At 34.9% G+C, this 13,573-nt stretch overlaps 1 protein-coding gene across 1 annotated transcript in view; it reads left to right on the top strand.

Annotated features, from left to right (window-relative positions):
- PTPRN2 (protein tyrosine phosphatase receptor type N2) overlaps positions 1-13,573 on the top strand; it is a 797,416-nt gene that overhangs the window by 725,281 nt on the left and 58,562 nt on the right. The window contains exons 15-17 of the mRNA XM_070729468.1: positions 749-896; positions 3,048-3,121; positions 9,619-9,696. Of these exons, the coding sequence (XP_070585569.1) occupies positions 749-896; positions 3,048-3,121; positions 9,619-9,696 (300 nt within the window). The remainder of the gene's footprint in view (positions 1-748; positions 897-3,047; positions 3,122-9,618; positions 9,697-13,573) is intronic.

Raw genomic sequence — 13,573 nt, 5'->3', positions numbered from 1 at the left:
CCCCAAATTTCCCCCGAGAAAAGCTGAAAAGAAAATTGTCACATGTGCAGTCCCAGAAACGTGGCTTCTGAATATGCACACAAGAAGAAAAACAAATATTTTTAAAAATTTAAAAGATGGCAGTGTCTACATACCAGTACCGGCAGTGATGTCACCATGATGTCACCAGGGGGTATGCTACCAATTCTTTAGAACTGGTGCGGACTGGGAAGAACCCACCTCTGTTGCAGGTTGTTATTTGTCATATAGGCTGCTTTTCAGGAAACTCAAGTCTGTTAAGTATCTGGTCAGTGAAAAACATTCATTCATTCATTCATTATGATCAATTCTTGCTCAATTCGGCAAATAGCAATTGCAACTAGTCTAGTACCTCTTTGCATTCAAATCAAGGTGCCTTAATACTTTTCATTTCATTTGCTATTTTTTCCTTCCTAGCATTTCCCAACAAGTGCAGGGTCTGCTTTTTTCAGATCAATTATTTTTATCCATTGGCCACAACAAAAACTGACTGATTGGCTTGTCTCCTGAGCCTTAACTGTTGGCTGAGAGAGAGTGACTAGCCCAAGTCACCTAGCACGTTTTCATGGATAAGGCAAAACTAGAGCTCATAGTCTCCTGGTTTCCAGACCGGCACCATAATCAAACACCAATTTGGCTCTCTACTTTACAGTTCATTGATATCTTGATTGAAATAGCCAGTGTTGAATATGTTAAGTTTGCTACTTCTGATTAGATTTCTTAATTTCAGACCTACATGGAGGACCATTTGAAAACCAAGAATCGTCTAGAAAAAGAGTGGGAAGCACTTTGTGCGTATCAAGCTGAGCCTAATGCAACTACCAATGCCCATAAGGAAGAAAATCTCCAGAAAAACCGCTCTCAAGTTATAGTAGCATGTATGTATAGTTTAAACTAAGTGATTTATTTACAGTACTACATCACTTTTTATCTAATATTGAATGTTTTTGTCATCTTTGTGTGACAGGTTAAAAAAATGTATTGATACATTGCCCTAGGCATCACATCTTTTACACTGATGCAAATTGCACAATACATCTTTGTTTTACATTATGTTGATTACAGCAAGTAATATTTGCACAACTTTTGCATTCATTCTATTGGTTGAATACAATAGAGGTTATGTTGATAATTCATCTTAGCTTTTCTAAATATATTTTTATTGGTTTTTTAAATGTTACACACACAGACTGCACATCATACAACATAAAACAGTGCCCTGTGAAGGTGCACCCACCACCTAACAACATACATACCCCACCACCAATTTGGAGGGTCTGTACTATTGGAAGCTTATATGTGGATTCCAATAGGCATTTATTTATTCTAAATGAGTAAGTGAAATAGTTTATAACTGCAACCTGAATTAGATTTTTTACCTGATAGATGAAAGTATGTTGAAAAGCATCTTAGCTTTTCACTTACTCATTTAGAATAAATAAATGCCTATTGGAATCCACATATAAGCTTCTATTCTGTGTTCTCGGTTACTATAGAAAGCACCGCCATCTAGGCGTTCACATTTCTAAAAGGCTTTGTATATCTAAAAGTGCCATATCTTCCTTCCAATAGGTAACACCAATTTCATTAGCTTATGATACTTGATCTGTTTTATGTCAAACTATTAAAGGCTAAATCTTACAATTCAAAAAATACTGTATTTTACAGTAATATAGATTACCCATAGCATTGGAGCAGACTTTTTTTTAAATTCTAAATTTTATGATTTATAAAAGTCACCGAATATAGAAAAGGTGGTATTGACAGGATTATTCACCGACAATCTGAAGTGGTTACCATCAAAATCAAATTAATAAATTAATTTATTTTGAATTGAAGCGTAGTCTGATCAGTAAAGAAAATACTTGGGTTTTAGTGAATTTGATGCCCTTTTGATGAAGAGAGATATTTTATGATATAGAAATAATAATTATATTATGATTTGGCTCCCTACACGTTTTGATATATAGCATAGCTAATAATTTTTTGGGTGAGTAGTTAGCAACATAAGAAGAGTCAGAGATTGATGTACATTCTTGGGGAAAGAGATCTTATGTTTTTACTAAAATGGTCTGTTTCAATTCTTCTGATTGTCATATATTATTTTGTTTTTGCATTATAGTCATGCTACCTGATATCTCCATCCAATGAGCAGTACTAACATATAGATCAACAACATCATACTGTTCTTATTTTCTCTAACTAGTTGTTCAGTGAGCTTGAGATACCATGGGAATATAAAATATCTGTCATGGAATGGGTTATATGGTTATATGAGCAAAGAAAAAAACTTGGGAAAGGACTCACACCAATAGATGTCATTTGTACTTTTAGACTTGCAAGATTGATGCCAGTCCTAGGTAAATCAGACAGAAAACAAAACTACATGAATTTATTCTACTTTATTATAAGGCTAAATTATCAATCCGTTCTCTGATTGTTTTCTAGGTATCAGCTCTTCCCCTTGTTCCTTAAGATCCTTAAGCATACATTTCATTACAATATTTTAAAGGTTTAATTTTAAAAGTATTGAATTAGGATGGAAGAAACCTGGTTTTAAGTCAGTTAAGTGATTTGGACCCTATAGTTTTATTTTATTTTTTTCTGCCCAACAGATCTCATGGGGTTATTGTTGCAGGAATAAAATGAAGGGAATCCTCACTTACCTGTGCCCTAGAGAAAAAGTGGGTTCTCAGTTTAATTAACAAATAAGAGAAGGAAGAAAATAAGCCAGCTCTGTAAAGCAGATGGGTTGATATCATACTCCAATATGGTGTTTTTATTTCTGTTTTTGTTTTAACAGCAACAGGAATGTTTTGTTTTGGGTTTTATCTAAAATAATCACAGAGAACTTTATATTTAAAAGCAAGTGTGTGTGCTGTAACTCAAGTATACGATATTTCTCCCTTCAAGCTAAAAATATTTTTCTATTTGAGTTTAGTCTTTGAAATAGCTATTTTAATATGCATATTTTAATATGTTCATATAAACATAATATAAATAACTATGTTTTTGGGGGTGGGGGTAAGATGATCATTGCAGGATATGTTTGAAAGCTGAAAATAGTCATGACAATTCAGACTACATCAACGCAAGTCCAATTGTAAGTATAAAAGAAATTTCTTATGAACAGTGAGTTAAGGTTAATTATGATACAGTTAATTAATTCAAATAAAAGTATAAATTTAATTTTGATGAAAATCATGGTTGTAGTCTCTGGTATCTGCATGTATCTTGAAATAATTATATATTTTACTAAAGAAAAAAATAGGAGGTTTAACTGAATAAGCTGAGTCTTAGCTGAAAATTATATCCAATAATCTCCATATTTGTTTGAAGTGAATTTGGCCGTTTTCATATTGCCACTTAAGGTCCAAGCTAAATTTTGTAGTCCATGCATATTCCACACAGTTTCATTATCTTCTTTATCTTTTTTTCTCAGTTAACAACATTATTAGGAACATATGTAGTCATTTATTATTATTTATTATTTAGATCCCTATGCCTCCTTTCTCCATAGACTCAGGGCGGCTCACAGCAAGGATAAAATACAAAAATACAAATACAAAAATAGAATACTAAAAACATTAAGAAATCTAAACTTGCATATAATCTAAAACTCCAATTTTACCTACCCAGGCTTCAAGCTCTGGGGAATCCAGAGCATGATATAATGGTCTTTCAAGACTGAAGGATGCCAATGTCTTGCCTTGAAAATTCTTAAAAGCTCTAATTCTTAAGATCAATCATCCACATTCATCCCATCATAAGTTAAACATTCATATCAACGGCCAGAGTTAGATGTTAGAACTCAACTCATATCATAGATCATCTTTAAAAAGGTACTCTTCCTTGAATTGAAACTGACTCATGGTGATTAATAAGAAGTTATTACTGGAAATAATTCAAACATCATTTGAATTAACAGATTTTTGGGGGGAGTTTTGGTTTGTTTTTATTGCTATTTAGTGAACAGTCTGGAGAAAACTAGCCTTTTCTCCCTCATAGTGGATATAGCATCCAGGAATGGGTTAAATCCATCTGCTCTCTGATTGGACTAAGTATATCAAAGCTGACAGAAACATTTATTATCCAACATCTCAACATCTAAACCCTGTCAGCAGAGTCTTCGGAGAGGGGCGGCATACAAATCTAAGTAATAAATAAATAATAAATAAATAAATAACAATTGTATATTTACTCAGATATAAAAATTATTGCATAAGAAGCCCTGCAGGAAGTGAACTGCCTGAACAATAAAATATGAAGTTTTTGTAGAGTTCATGCATCATTACTGGAAATGATTTCAGCTTTTCGCTTTCATCTCAGCCAATTTTTATAGCCATTATTATATGTAACAAACTAAATTTGGCTTCATTTTGCCTCAAAATGCATGAGTCATAGAAACAATCTATTGCATTTTTCTTCCAATAACAAATAGCTGTATAAATATATTATAGTTCAATTGTACTTCATTAAATTATTCCTTTATTGAATGAAGTAAATTGCTGTTCTGTGTGAAGCATGTTTAGTATTTTATCTTGCTTCCAATTTTTTTAAAAAATTAAAATATTTTTTGAGGATGCTTTATTTTGTATGCAAATTCCACAGGTGAGCTATCAATTTCACAATGATAATGTGTTTTTGTGTGTGCCTGCACACATGTGTATGTGTGTTCTTTGCAAATCTAACTTATACTGGGTGAAAGGAACTGGGGCAGAAAAGTGAATCTTTAAAAGAGATTTAAAATTCCAGTGAATTTTATTTTTCCACTGTCTTTTTAATTTAATTATAATTTAATTATAATTATAATTTCTATGTTTTTAATTTAATTTAAAAATTAGGCTGATCAAAAGAAAATCCAAACTGGTAACTAGGAATATAAAATAGAAAAGAAAGCAAAAAAGCTTTTTTCACATATAGATAAAAATCTATTACCAATATTGCTTATAATTAATTTTCACTGCTACAGTTTTACAGGCCTAAAATTGTTTATAAACATCTATCCCAAGCCTAAAATATTTCCTGAAAAATAGCAAAACACTCACACAAATATATAAAGAGTTTTCGGAGGAGGGCAGCATGCAAATCTAATTGTTGTTGTTGTTGTTGTTGTTGTTATTATTATTATTATTATTATTATTATTATTATTATTATTATTATTATTATTATGTCAATACAGTACAACACAGCAAATGAGATCACTATGCTGGATTTCGTATTTCATCACCAGTCGGCGCTTTCCAAGCACCTAGGACTGCGTGATGTAGCAACGAATTATGTTTGCCGATCCCAGTAAAGCAGCCTTTTGCAATTGACATATGGAGATTTGGTCAATTCCAATGGTTTTCAAATGTCCGCTGAGATCCTTTGGCACTGCGCCCAGCGTGCCAACTACCACTGGGACCACTTTCACTGGCTTATGCCAGAGTCGTTGCAGCTCAATTTTTAGATCTTTGTATTTCATTAATTTCTCTAGCTGCTTCTCCTCGATTCTGCTGTCCCCTGGGATTGCGATGTCGATGATCCATACTTTCTTTTTCTCCGCAATCAGGATGTCTGGTGTGTTATGCTTCAGAATTCAGTCAGTCTGAAGTCGGAAGTCCCAAAGTATTTTTGCTTGCTCATTTTCGACCACTTTTTTGGACTTATGATCCCACAAGTTCTTTGCCACTGGTAAATGGTAGTTCCGGCACAAGTTCCAGTGGATCATCTGTGCCACAGCATCATGTCTATGCTTTTAGTCAGTCTGTGTGATCTTTTTGCAGCAGCTAAGTATGTGATCAATTGTTTCATCTGTTTCTTTCCAGAGTCTGCACTTTGGATCGTCCGTTGATTTTTCAATTCTGGCTTTGACAGCATTTGTTCTAATGGCCTGTTCTTGTGCTGCCAGTATCAGTCCTTCTGTCTCCTTTTTGAGTGTTCCTCTTGTAAGCCATGACCAGGTCTTTTCTTTATCCACTTTGCCTTCAATCTTCTCCAAGAATTGGCCATTCAATGCTTTGTTCCACCGACTGTCCATACGACATTGAGTTACAGTTTTTCTGTACTGGTCCTTAGTTTGCTTCACCTTGAGAAGCTTCCTATTGTTGACCTCCATCAACGCTGACTCTTTGCTCTCCTTCACATAGTCAGCTAATGCATGCTTCTCTTCTTCCACTGTCTGCTACACTTGCAAAAGTCCTCTGCCGCCTATTTTTCTTGGTAAATACAGCCTGTCAACGTCACTGCGGGGGTGTAGTGCATGATGGATCAACATTAATTTTCTGGTTTTCCTGTCCAAGTTGTCCAGCTCTGCTTGAGTTCAGTTCACTATGCCAGCTGTATATCTAATGACAGGTATGGCCCAAGTATTTATAGCCTTGATAGTGTTGCCACCATTCAGTTTGCTCTTCAAAAATTTTCTGGTCCTCTGGATGTACTCTTTGCTGATCACAGTTTTCACATGACCATGCTTGATATTATCCACTTTCAATGCCCTCACTTTCAGTGATTTTCCCCTTTTTCAGTGCCACTGTGGCACATTTATCCAGACCAAACTCCATGCTGATGTCATTGCTGAAGATTCGCACAGTGTTGGTTAGTGACTGTATCTCAGTTTCTGATTTTCCGTACAACTTCAGGTCATCCATATACAGCAGGTGTGAATTTTTGGTGAATTCCTAGCAGTTTGGTAGCCTAGGTTTGTTTTCTGTAGGATGAGTGAGAGCGGGATTATAGTGATGATGAATAGCAATGGGGACAAAGAGTCCCCTTGGAAGATGCCCCTTCCGATGTTGATCAGTCCATAGCTTTCATTCCCAACAAAAAGCTCAGTCTTCCAATATTTTATCGCCTTTTCTATGAATTTCCTGATGTTTTCATTGACTCCAATGACTTCCAGGCATTTTATGATCCAGCTGTGTGGCAATGAGTCAAAGGCTTTCTTGTAGTCAATCCAGGTCATGTATAGGTTTCTTTTACTGTTCTTACAGTTCTCCAAAATCATTTTATCAATTAGGAGCTGATCTTTCATACCTCTGCTTCATCTTTTATTGCCCTTTTGCTCCACTGGCATGATGTCATTTTCTTCTAGGTAGTCCTGAATTCTGTCAGCTATGATACCTGTCAGCAGTTTGAGCATGGTCGGCAAACATGTTATTGGCCTGTAGTTTCCTGGTATGGCTCCTTTCGCTGCGTCTTTCTGTATTAAATATGTTCTGCCAGTTGTAAGCCATTCACTGATATTTCCTGTCTGCAGCATTTTGTTGAACAATTTGGCCATTTTTGCATGCAGGCTGGTCAGGTATTTCAGCCAAAAACCATTGTTGTTGTTGTTGTTGTTGTTGTTGTTATTATTATTATTATTATTATTATTATTATTATTATTATTATTATTCAGTATGTCTTCTTTATACCACAAGCCAGTTAAAAAGAATCTATCATAAAATAAAAATTGGCATTCCATTTTTTAAAAACTTCCAGTAATTACCATGTCAGTAAAATATTGATTTTTTTTATTTTTGTACTACTTGGATATCCAAAACAAAGAATTAGTATTAAAACTAGAAAATATGAATTGAAATAGATGACTTGGCCAACTGGCCACATGTTTCTTTATCAAAACCACTTACCAACACCCTCTTAGTGTATACACATGTACACCAACAGTGGGTTGCTCCCAGTTCAGTCCAGTTCTGCAAACCAGTAGCGGCGGGAGTGGTAGGTTCTGCCCACCCACCCAGAATGCTCCTGCACATGTGCAGAAGTGTCAAGTGTGCAAATGCATATGTGAATCAGTAACAACGGGTTTTAGAACCCACGACTAATGTACACATATTCTCAGAAAATGCCATGTTTAAGCTCTTCAAAGATATCTAATCACATATCTTGATTCTTTAAACATTCTAATGTAAAACTGGATAAAATTTCTTTTAAAAAAAATGCTGTTAGATTTCAATTAGAGAGAAAGGATCAAGGAAAAGGATTAATTTTTTTTGTTTTTCTCTTAGTACAGCTGCTGCTAAGAATACCAGTAACTTTTCAGAACAGCAGTTTTGTTTTGTTTTTTGAGATTTGGAGCTTGGATCGTAAAATTATTTAGTTGACTGCTTTCATTTGTATTTTGCAAATTTTCTTTTGATTTATTAAATTCTTTCATCCATTTCTAGTATTATAGCTTGTTGTATTTGGGGGGATATAATTCTTGTTTGGGGGAAATAAGTTGTTCCATGAGATCTAGTGTTCTTATAACTACAAGCAGAATATTAGCTGTATGTATACGTATTACAGCAATGGGCCATGAGCTGGAATGCTAAATTGCACTCAATGCCACGGCTCATACATTCTTATGGGACCAGTGCGATTTTGCTGCCGCATCTGTGGAGGTAGCAAAATTGCACCCGTGTTTCAGCAAGGCTCCGTGCGCGATTTTGCTACCTTCACATGTGCAGCAGCAAAATCGCGCTGGTCCTGCAAGAACTTACGATCCATGGCAGTGAGCGCAATTTAGTGTTCCGGCTCGTAGCCCACCACTGGTATATTAATGATAATAATAATAACAACAACAGAGTTGGAAGGGACCTTGGAGGTCTTCTTATTCAATCCCTTGTTTAGCAGGAAAACCTACACTATTACAGACAAATAGTTCTCTAACATCTCCTTTAAAACTTCCAGTGTTGGAGTATTCACAACTTCTGGAGGCAAGTTATTCCATTGATTGTTCTAACTGTTAGGAAATTTCTCCTTAGTTTTAAGTTACTTCTCTCCTTGATTAGTTGCTTGCTTCTTGTTCTACCCTCGGGTGCTTTGGAGAATAGATTGATGCCTCCTTTGTGGGAACCCCTAGATAAATTTAATTTTTTAAAGAGTTACTATCAATGGGGGTTTTTTTTGTTTTTATTGTAGCTTAATTATCATTCACTGATTTTGTCCTTATTAGGGTAAAGGGGCCAAAGATTTAGTACCTGAAAGCATACCCATCACTTTGAAAACATTCATTGTAGCCATGTAAAATCCTATTTTACTCTTCATGGCTTTGTTTGAGAAAATTCCTTTTTTTCTTCTTCTCAGCCACTCTTTAATCAGTTGTAATAATTAATCTCTTTAAACAGAATTTCCTCTATGGAAGGTTAGAAACCTATATTTTAATCAGATGAACTAAGCAAAAAAGCTAAGTGAGGGTTTTTTCCTTCAATTCTGCTTTGTTTTTATATTCTTATGCCCTTGAGTACTATGATGGAAATAAAAGAAATACTTAAATGTGCCCTGCTTTCCTAATGCTCAATACGTAAAAATGTTTGAAGCAGCATCTATGTTGCTATGAGACTAACAAAACTTTGAATAAATGTACTTTGTCAGCAAGTGTTCCTTAAATGATCTCATACTGCAAATTTGGTTAATTGCTAGGTATCTTAATATTAGACTAGTATCACTAATTTGTTTAGGAAAAGTGTTCCTTTTATACAGGAAGAAATACTGTGTTCTTGCTTTCTTGTAATAGCAGAAGTACTTTTCCTAGTTAACTTAGTTCACAAATATAATCCAGAATGTCACAATTCATTTTCTCTTGCTGAACACTTTTAATTAGGTTCTCCCCCATTCGTCTCCTTTTTTCACAGATGGACCACGATCCTAGAAATCCTGCATATATAGCTGCTCAGGGTCCATTGCCTTCTACTGTCACAGATTTCTGGCAGGTAAATTTATTATTAATTGATTTTTATTTTATTTTTTGCAAATTCCATTTTCAAAACCTTGTATTTAAACTACGTTAAATGTTGACAATAATGTGATTTTCCAATAGAATACCAACATAAGCTTGCTAGTATGTATATGATTATGTGTTTATTTACATAGATTTCCTTCAGAGTATTCTGTATTGATATGGAGGAAGGAAATTTAGGTTTTTTATCGTATCTTTTCAATCATATGTAAATGATTTGCACATATGGGCCTATTGATGACTGATTTGTTCCTAGCTTTCAGGAATTCTCTAACTTTTTAAAATTTAGCTAAGTTTGTGTTTCAGTTGAAAATTGGTTAAGTATATTTACACATTTTGAAATCAAGGAGTTTTCATTTTTACTGCTAGTTGGTTTTCATAGATGCATTTATGCCTGTCTGTCTTATAATGCTTATACCATATATTATTGATGATTCTTAATTTTTCTTCTTGTGCTACTAGAGCAGTGTTTCTCAAATAGTGGGGCAGGCCCCCCTGGGGGGGCATGGAGCGATGCCAGGGGGTCATGCAGGGAGTAGGGATTTTTTGCACTGAACAATAGCACCTAGCACAGAGTAGGAGATATGAAGTGCATATCATAAACCCTTAAGAGACACCATGGAAAAATATTTAATAGGGATGAAAAGAAAAGAGGAGAGACAAATATAATGAGACAAATATATGTCTCCCGAAAGCTAAAATGAAGAAATATGACAAAGCATACGTAGTGCTTGGCTTCACTGTGACTATGGTGGGAGACAAGGAAAGACAGGAATGCTTACTGTGTCTAAAAATGTTGGCAGCAGACATCATGAAGCCAAATAAATTAAGGTGTTACTTCAACACACTATATCCCAATCACGCTGATAATCCACTTGAGTTTTTTCAGCAAAAACATGCTAAATATGGCAAACAATCGTCCTGGTAGAGAGTTGGGGATGTGCAAAATGTTTACTTCTTCCTGGGGATGGTGGGGGTGGTGGCGCGTAACAGAAAATAATTGAGAAACACTATGCTAGAGAAACACGTTTTAACACTTTTAAAATGTTTTGGAGAGCTTTGATTGGTGTGCTACAGTGATTCTATATGGTTGTAATAGTCTGCTGATTATTGTTATTATGAGTCCCAATTGTGGGTCAAAGACTGTTACAAAAAGGGTAGTGGTTGTGTCATGAAGTTGCTGTGATCTATGTGACTCTTCCTGTTACCCATTCACACCTCACAATTATTGCTGATTATGAAAATTCAATCTGTAACACATCTGTAGGATATCATCTTGATTAGCTCTACAGTATTATGGGAGTTTTCACAATTTCAGAAAATACATAAATATCTTTTCTTGGATGTAATCCTAAAAACTAAGAGAATGAGATTCCCAAGCAAATTGGGAGAGTTGTACAGAGTTTTAAGTTATATGTTCCTAATTCATTTTTAGATGATAGGTTATAACAATTACATTTTAAAGTAAAGGAAGAAAAGCCTAAGTTCTTCAAATTTTTATTGCACTTAATTAACCCCGAACAATACCTGTGCTGCCTGATTGATGGCTACTAATAGAAGACTAATGTGATGGATGTTTAAATTTGGGGGGACGGGGGACGGTAAAGAACATTTTGTACCTTCTTTGATTTAAGTTTACATTTAAGTATATTTTTGCATAGCACCTCTCCCCAGGAAAATAGTTTCTAGTAATTAAATATCTCAAGGAAATGGATATACATGCTTAGTACATTCCTTCAGAGAGCCACAAATACAGATGTGAAGGCATCTAGGGAACAGTTTGCTTCACATTTTCCCTTCTACCTTTTATTTATTTATTTATTCATTCATTCATTCATTCATTTATTTATTTATTTATTGGATTTGTATGCTGCCCCTCTCACTTGGGGCGGCATTTTCCCAAGCAAAATGAGTCATTAAGTCAGATGACCACTGAAAGAGATTCATAATCAATAGTATATTTTCTAATTATATATTAGAACATATATATGTCATAATCAGAATGGCTTTTTCTTTCATTGGAAAAAAATAAGAAAAATTAAGCCTTTGTGTTTGTTTAATTATTTTTGAGTAACTGTTTTTGGAGACAGGATGAGTGAATACATTTGGCTTCTTTATATGGAGCTTGAGATGCAGTAAAGTCAGGAATTTAAGGAACGGCAGAGGGAAGCATTATTTTGTTTTGGTGACAGTGCAAATAGGATATTTTGTTCATTTTAAAAACTAATTTCAGAGGGATAACAGCTTTCACAAATCTTTTGCTCCTATAATTGTTCAGTTCTTTTTTCTTTTTTTATTCCCTCATTTTTTTTCTTGAAGTATGTATTCCAGTTAGTCTAGTGAAAGAAAATAATTAAATTCTGCTTTTCTACCTTACTGCATTCTCCCTAATAATTTGTGTGCCTTAGTTTCCCTCTGTTCCTAAAGGATTGTTCTTGAAAAACAGAGAAATGTGACTTGCATATTTTCCTTTCTATCCTCTATTATTTGATTTGAATTTGATATCTAGTCGACATATACACTGTTAAGGCAGTTGCCATTATAAATAGTATTATATATATGGCTTAGTCCTAAACAGAAATATTCTGCTGAAAAAAATAAAGGGAACACTCAAATAACACATCCTAGATCTGAATTAATGAAATATTCTCATTGAATACTTTGTTCCTTACAAAGTTGAATGTGCATGTGAAATTGATTGTCAATCAGTGTTGCTTCCTAAGTGGACAGTTTGATTTCACAGAAGTTTGATTTACTTGGAGTTTAAGTGTTGTTTAAGTGTTCCTTTTATTTTTTTTTTAGCAGTGTATATTTACTAAATATTTAAAATTATGTTAGATGCGAATTTATAATGAAAAGTTAAAGTGCTTAAAATTTCTAAATAAATAAAAATGTAAATTATTAAATTCAGAATTGACAGTATTGCTTAGTTTAATATAAGCAATGTGCACCAGCATATTCTAGTCATATGCTATGTGGTTTAGATAATAATCTAAACCTCTCTTGTTTTGGAGTCCATTCAGCATAATTGTTGGTTAATATTGATACAACTCAAAGGAACAAAAGGCCCTACATCTGCAAAGTCTAAACAAAAGTTGGAAACCTCAGACTGAGCCAAACATGTAATCAAGTAGCATCCTTCCAACAGGACAGCCAGCTTTGCCATGTCCCATTCCTGGATGCTGTCTCCACTAATAGGGGCTTTGGTCTTACCTTATATGCTCCTTCTCGTGGACGTGGAGACAGTATCTAGCCCCACTTAGTTTGCATCTGGTCCTAGTCATCAAGGACACACAATTACAACACAAAGCAACACACAGGTCTGCATCAACACCTTTGTCAAAAAAGTGGGAGACCCAGAAGGAAAAGGAGTGTCATCTCTCTTTGAAGACTCAGTCCTATTGAATAATAGAGTTAATTCATTCCTTCTGTTTCCCACCAGATGAAATTCTTTTGTAGATAGGACCCACAGCACACCTTTTAAGGTAAACCTGAAGGGATGGATAGATGTAATGAGTACTTATTTAATTAATTAATTGATTAGAGTTGAAAGGGACCCTGCAGTCATCATGTCCAACCCCCTGCTCCAGCAGGAAATCCTACACCTCCCCAGCCAGATGGCAGTCCAATCTTCTCTTGAAAATGTCCAGAGTTGGGGTGCTCACAACCTCTAGCTGGTAGGCTGTTCCACTGGTTGATCTCTCTAACCATCAGGAAGTTCTTCTTTATTTCCAGGTTGAATCTCTCCTTGGTCAGCTTCCATCTGTTGTTCCTTGTTTGGCCCTGTGGTGTTCTCTGTGGCAACCCCTTAAGTACCTGTATATTGCTATCATGTCAACCCGGCCCTTCTT

The sequence above is a fragment of the Erythrolamprus reginae genome, chromosome Z, assembly GCF_031021105.1.
Source record: "Erythrolamprus reginae isolate rEryReg1 chromosome Z, rEryReg1.hap1, whole genome shotgun sequence".
In the NCBI taxonomy this organism is placed as follows: Eukaryota; Metazoa; Chordata; class Lepidosauria; order Squamata; family Dipsadidae; genus Erythrolamprus; species Erythrolamprus reginae.
The sequence above is the reverse complement of the archived record's forward strand: the minus strand, read 5'-3'. Positions and strand labels throughout refer to the sequence as shown.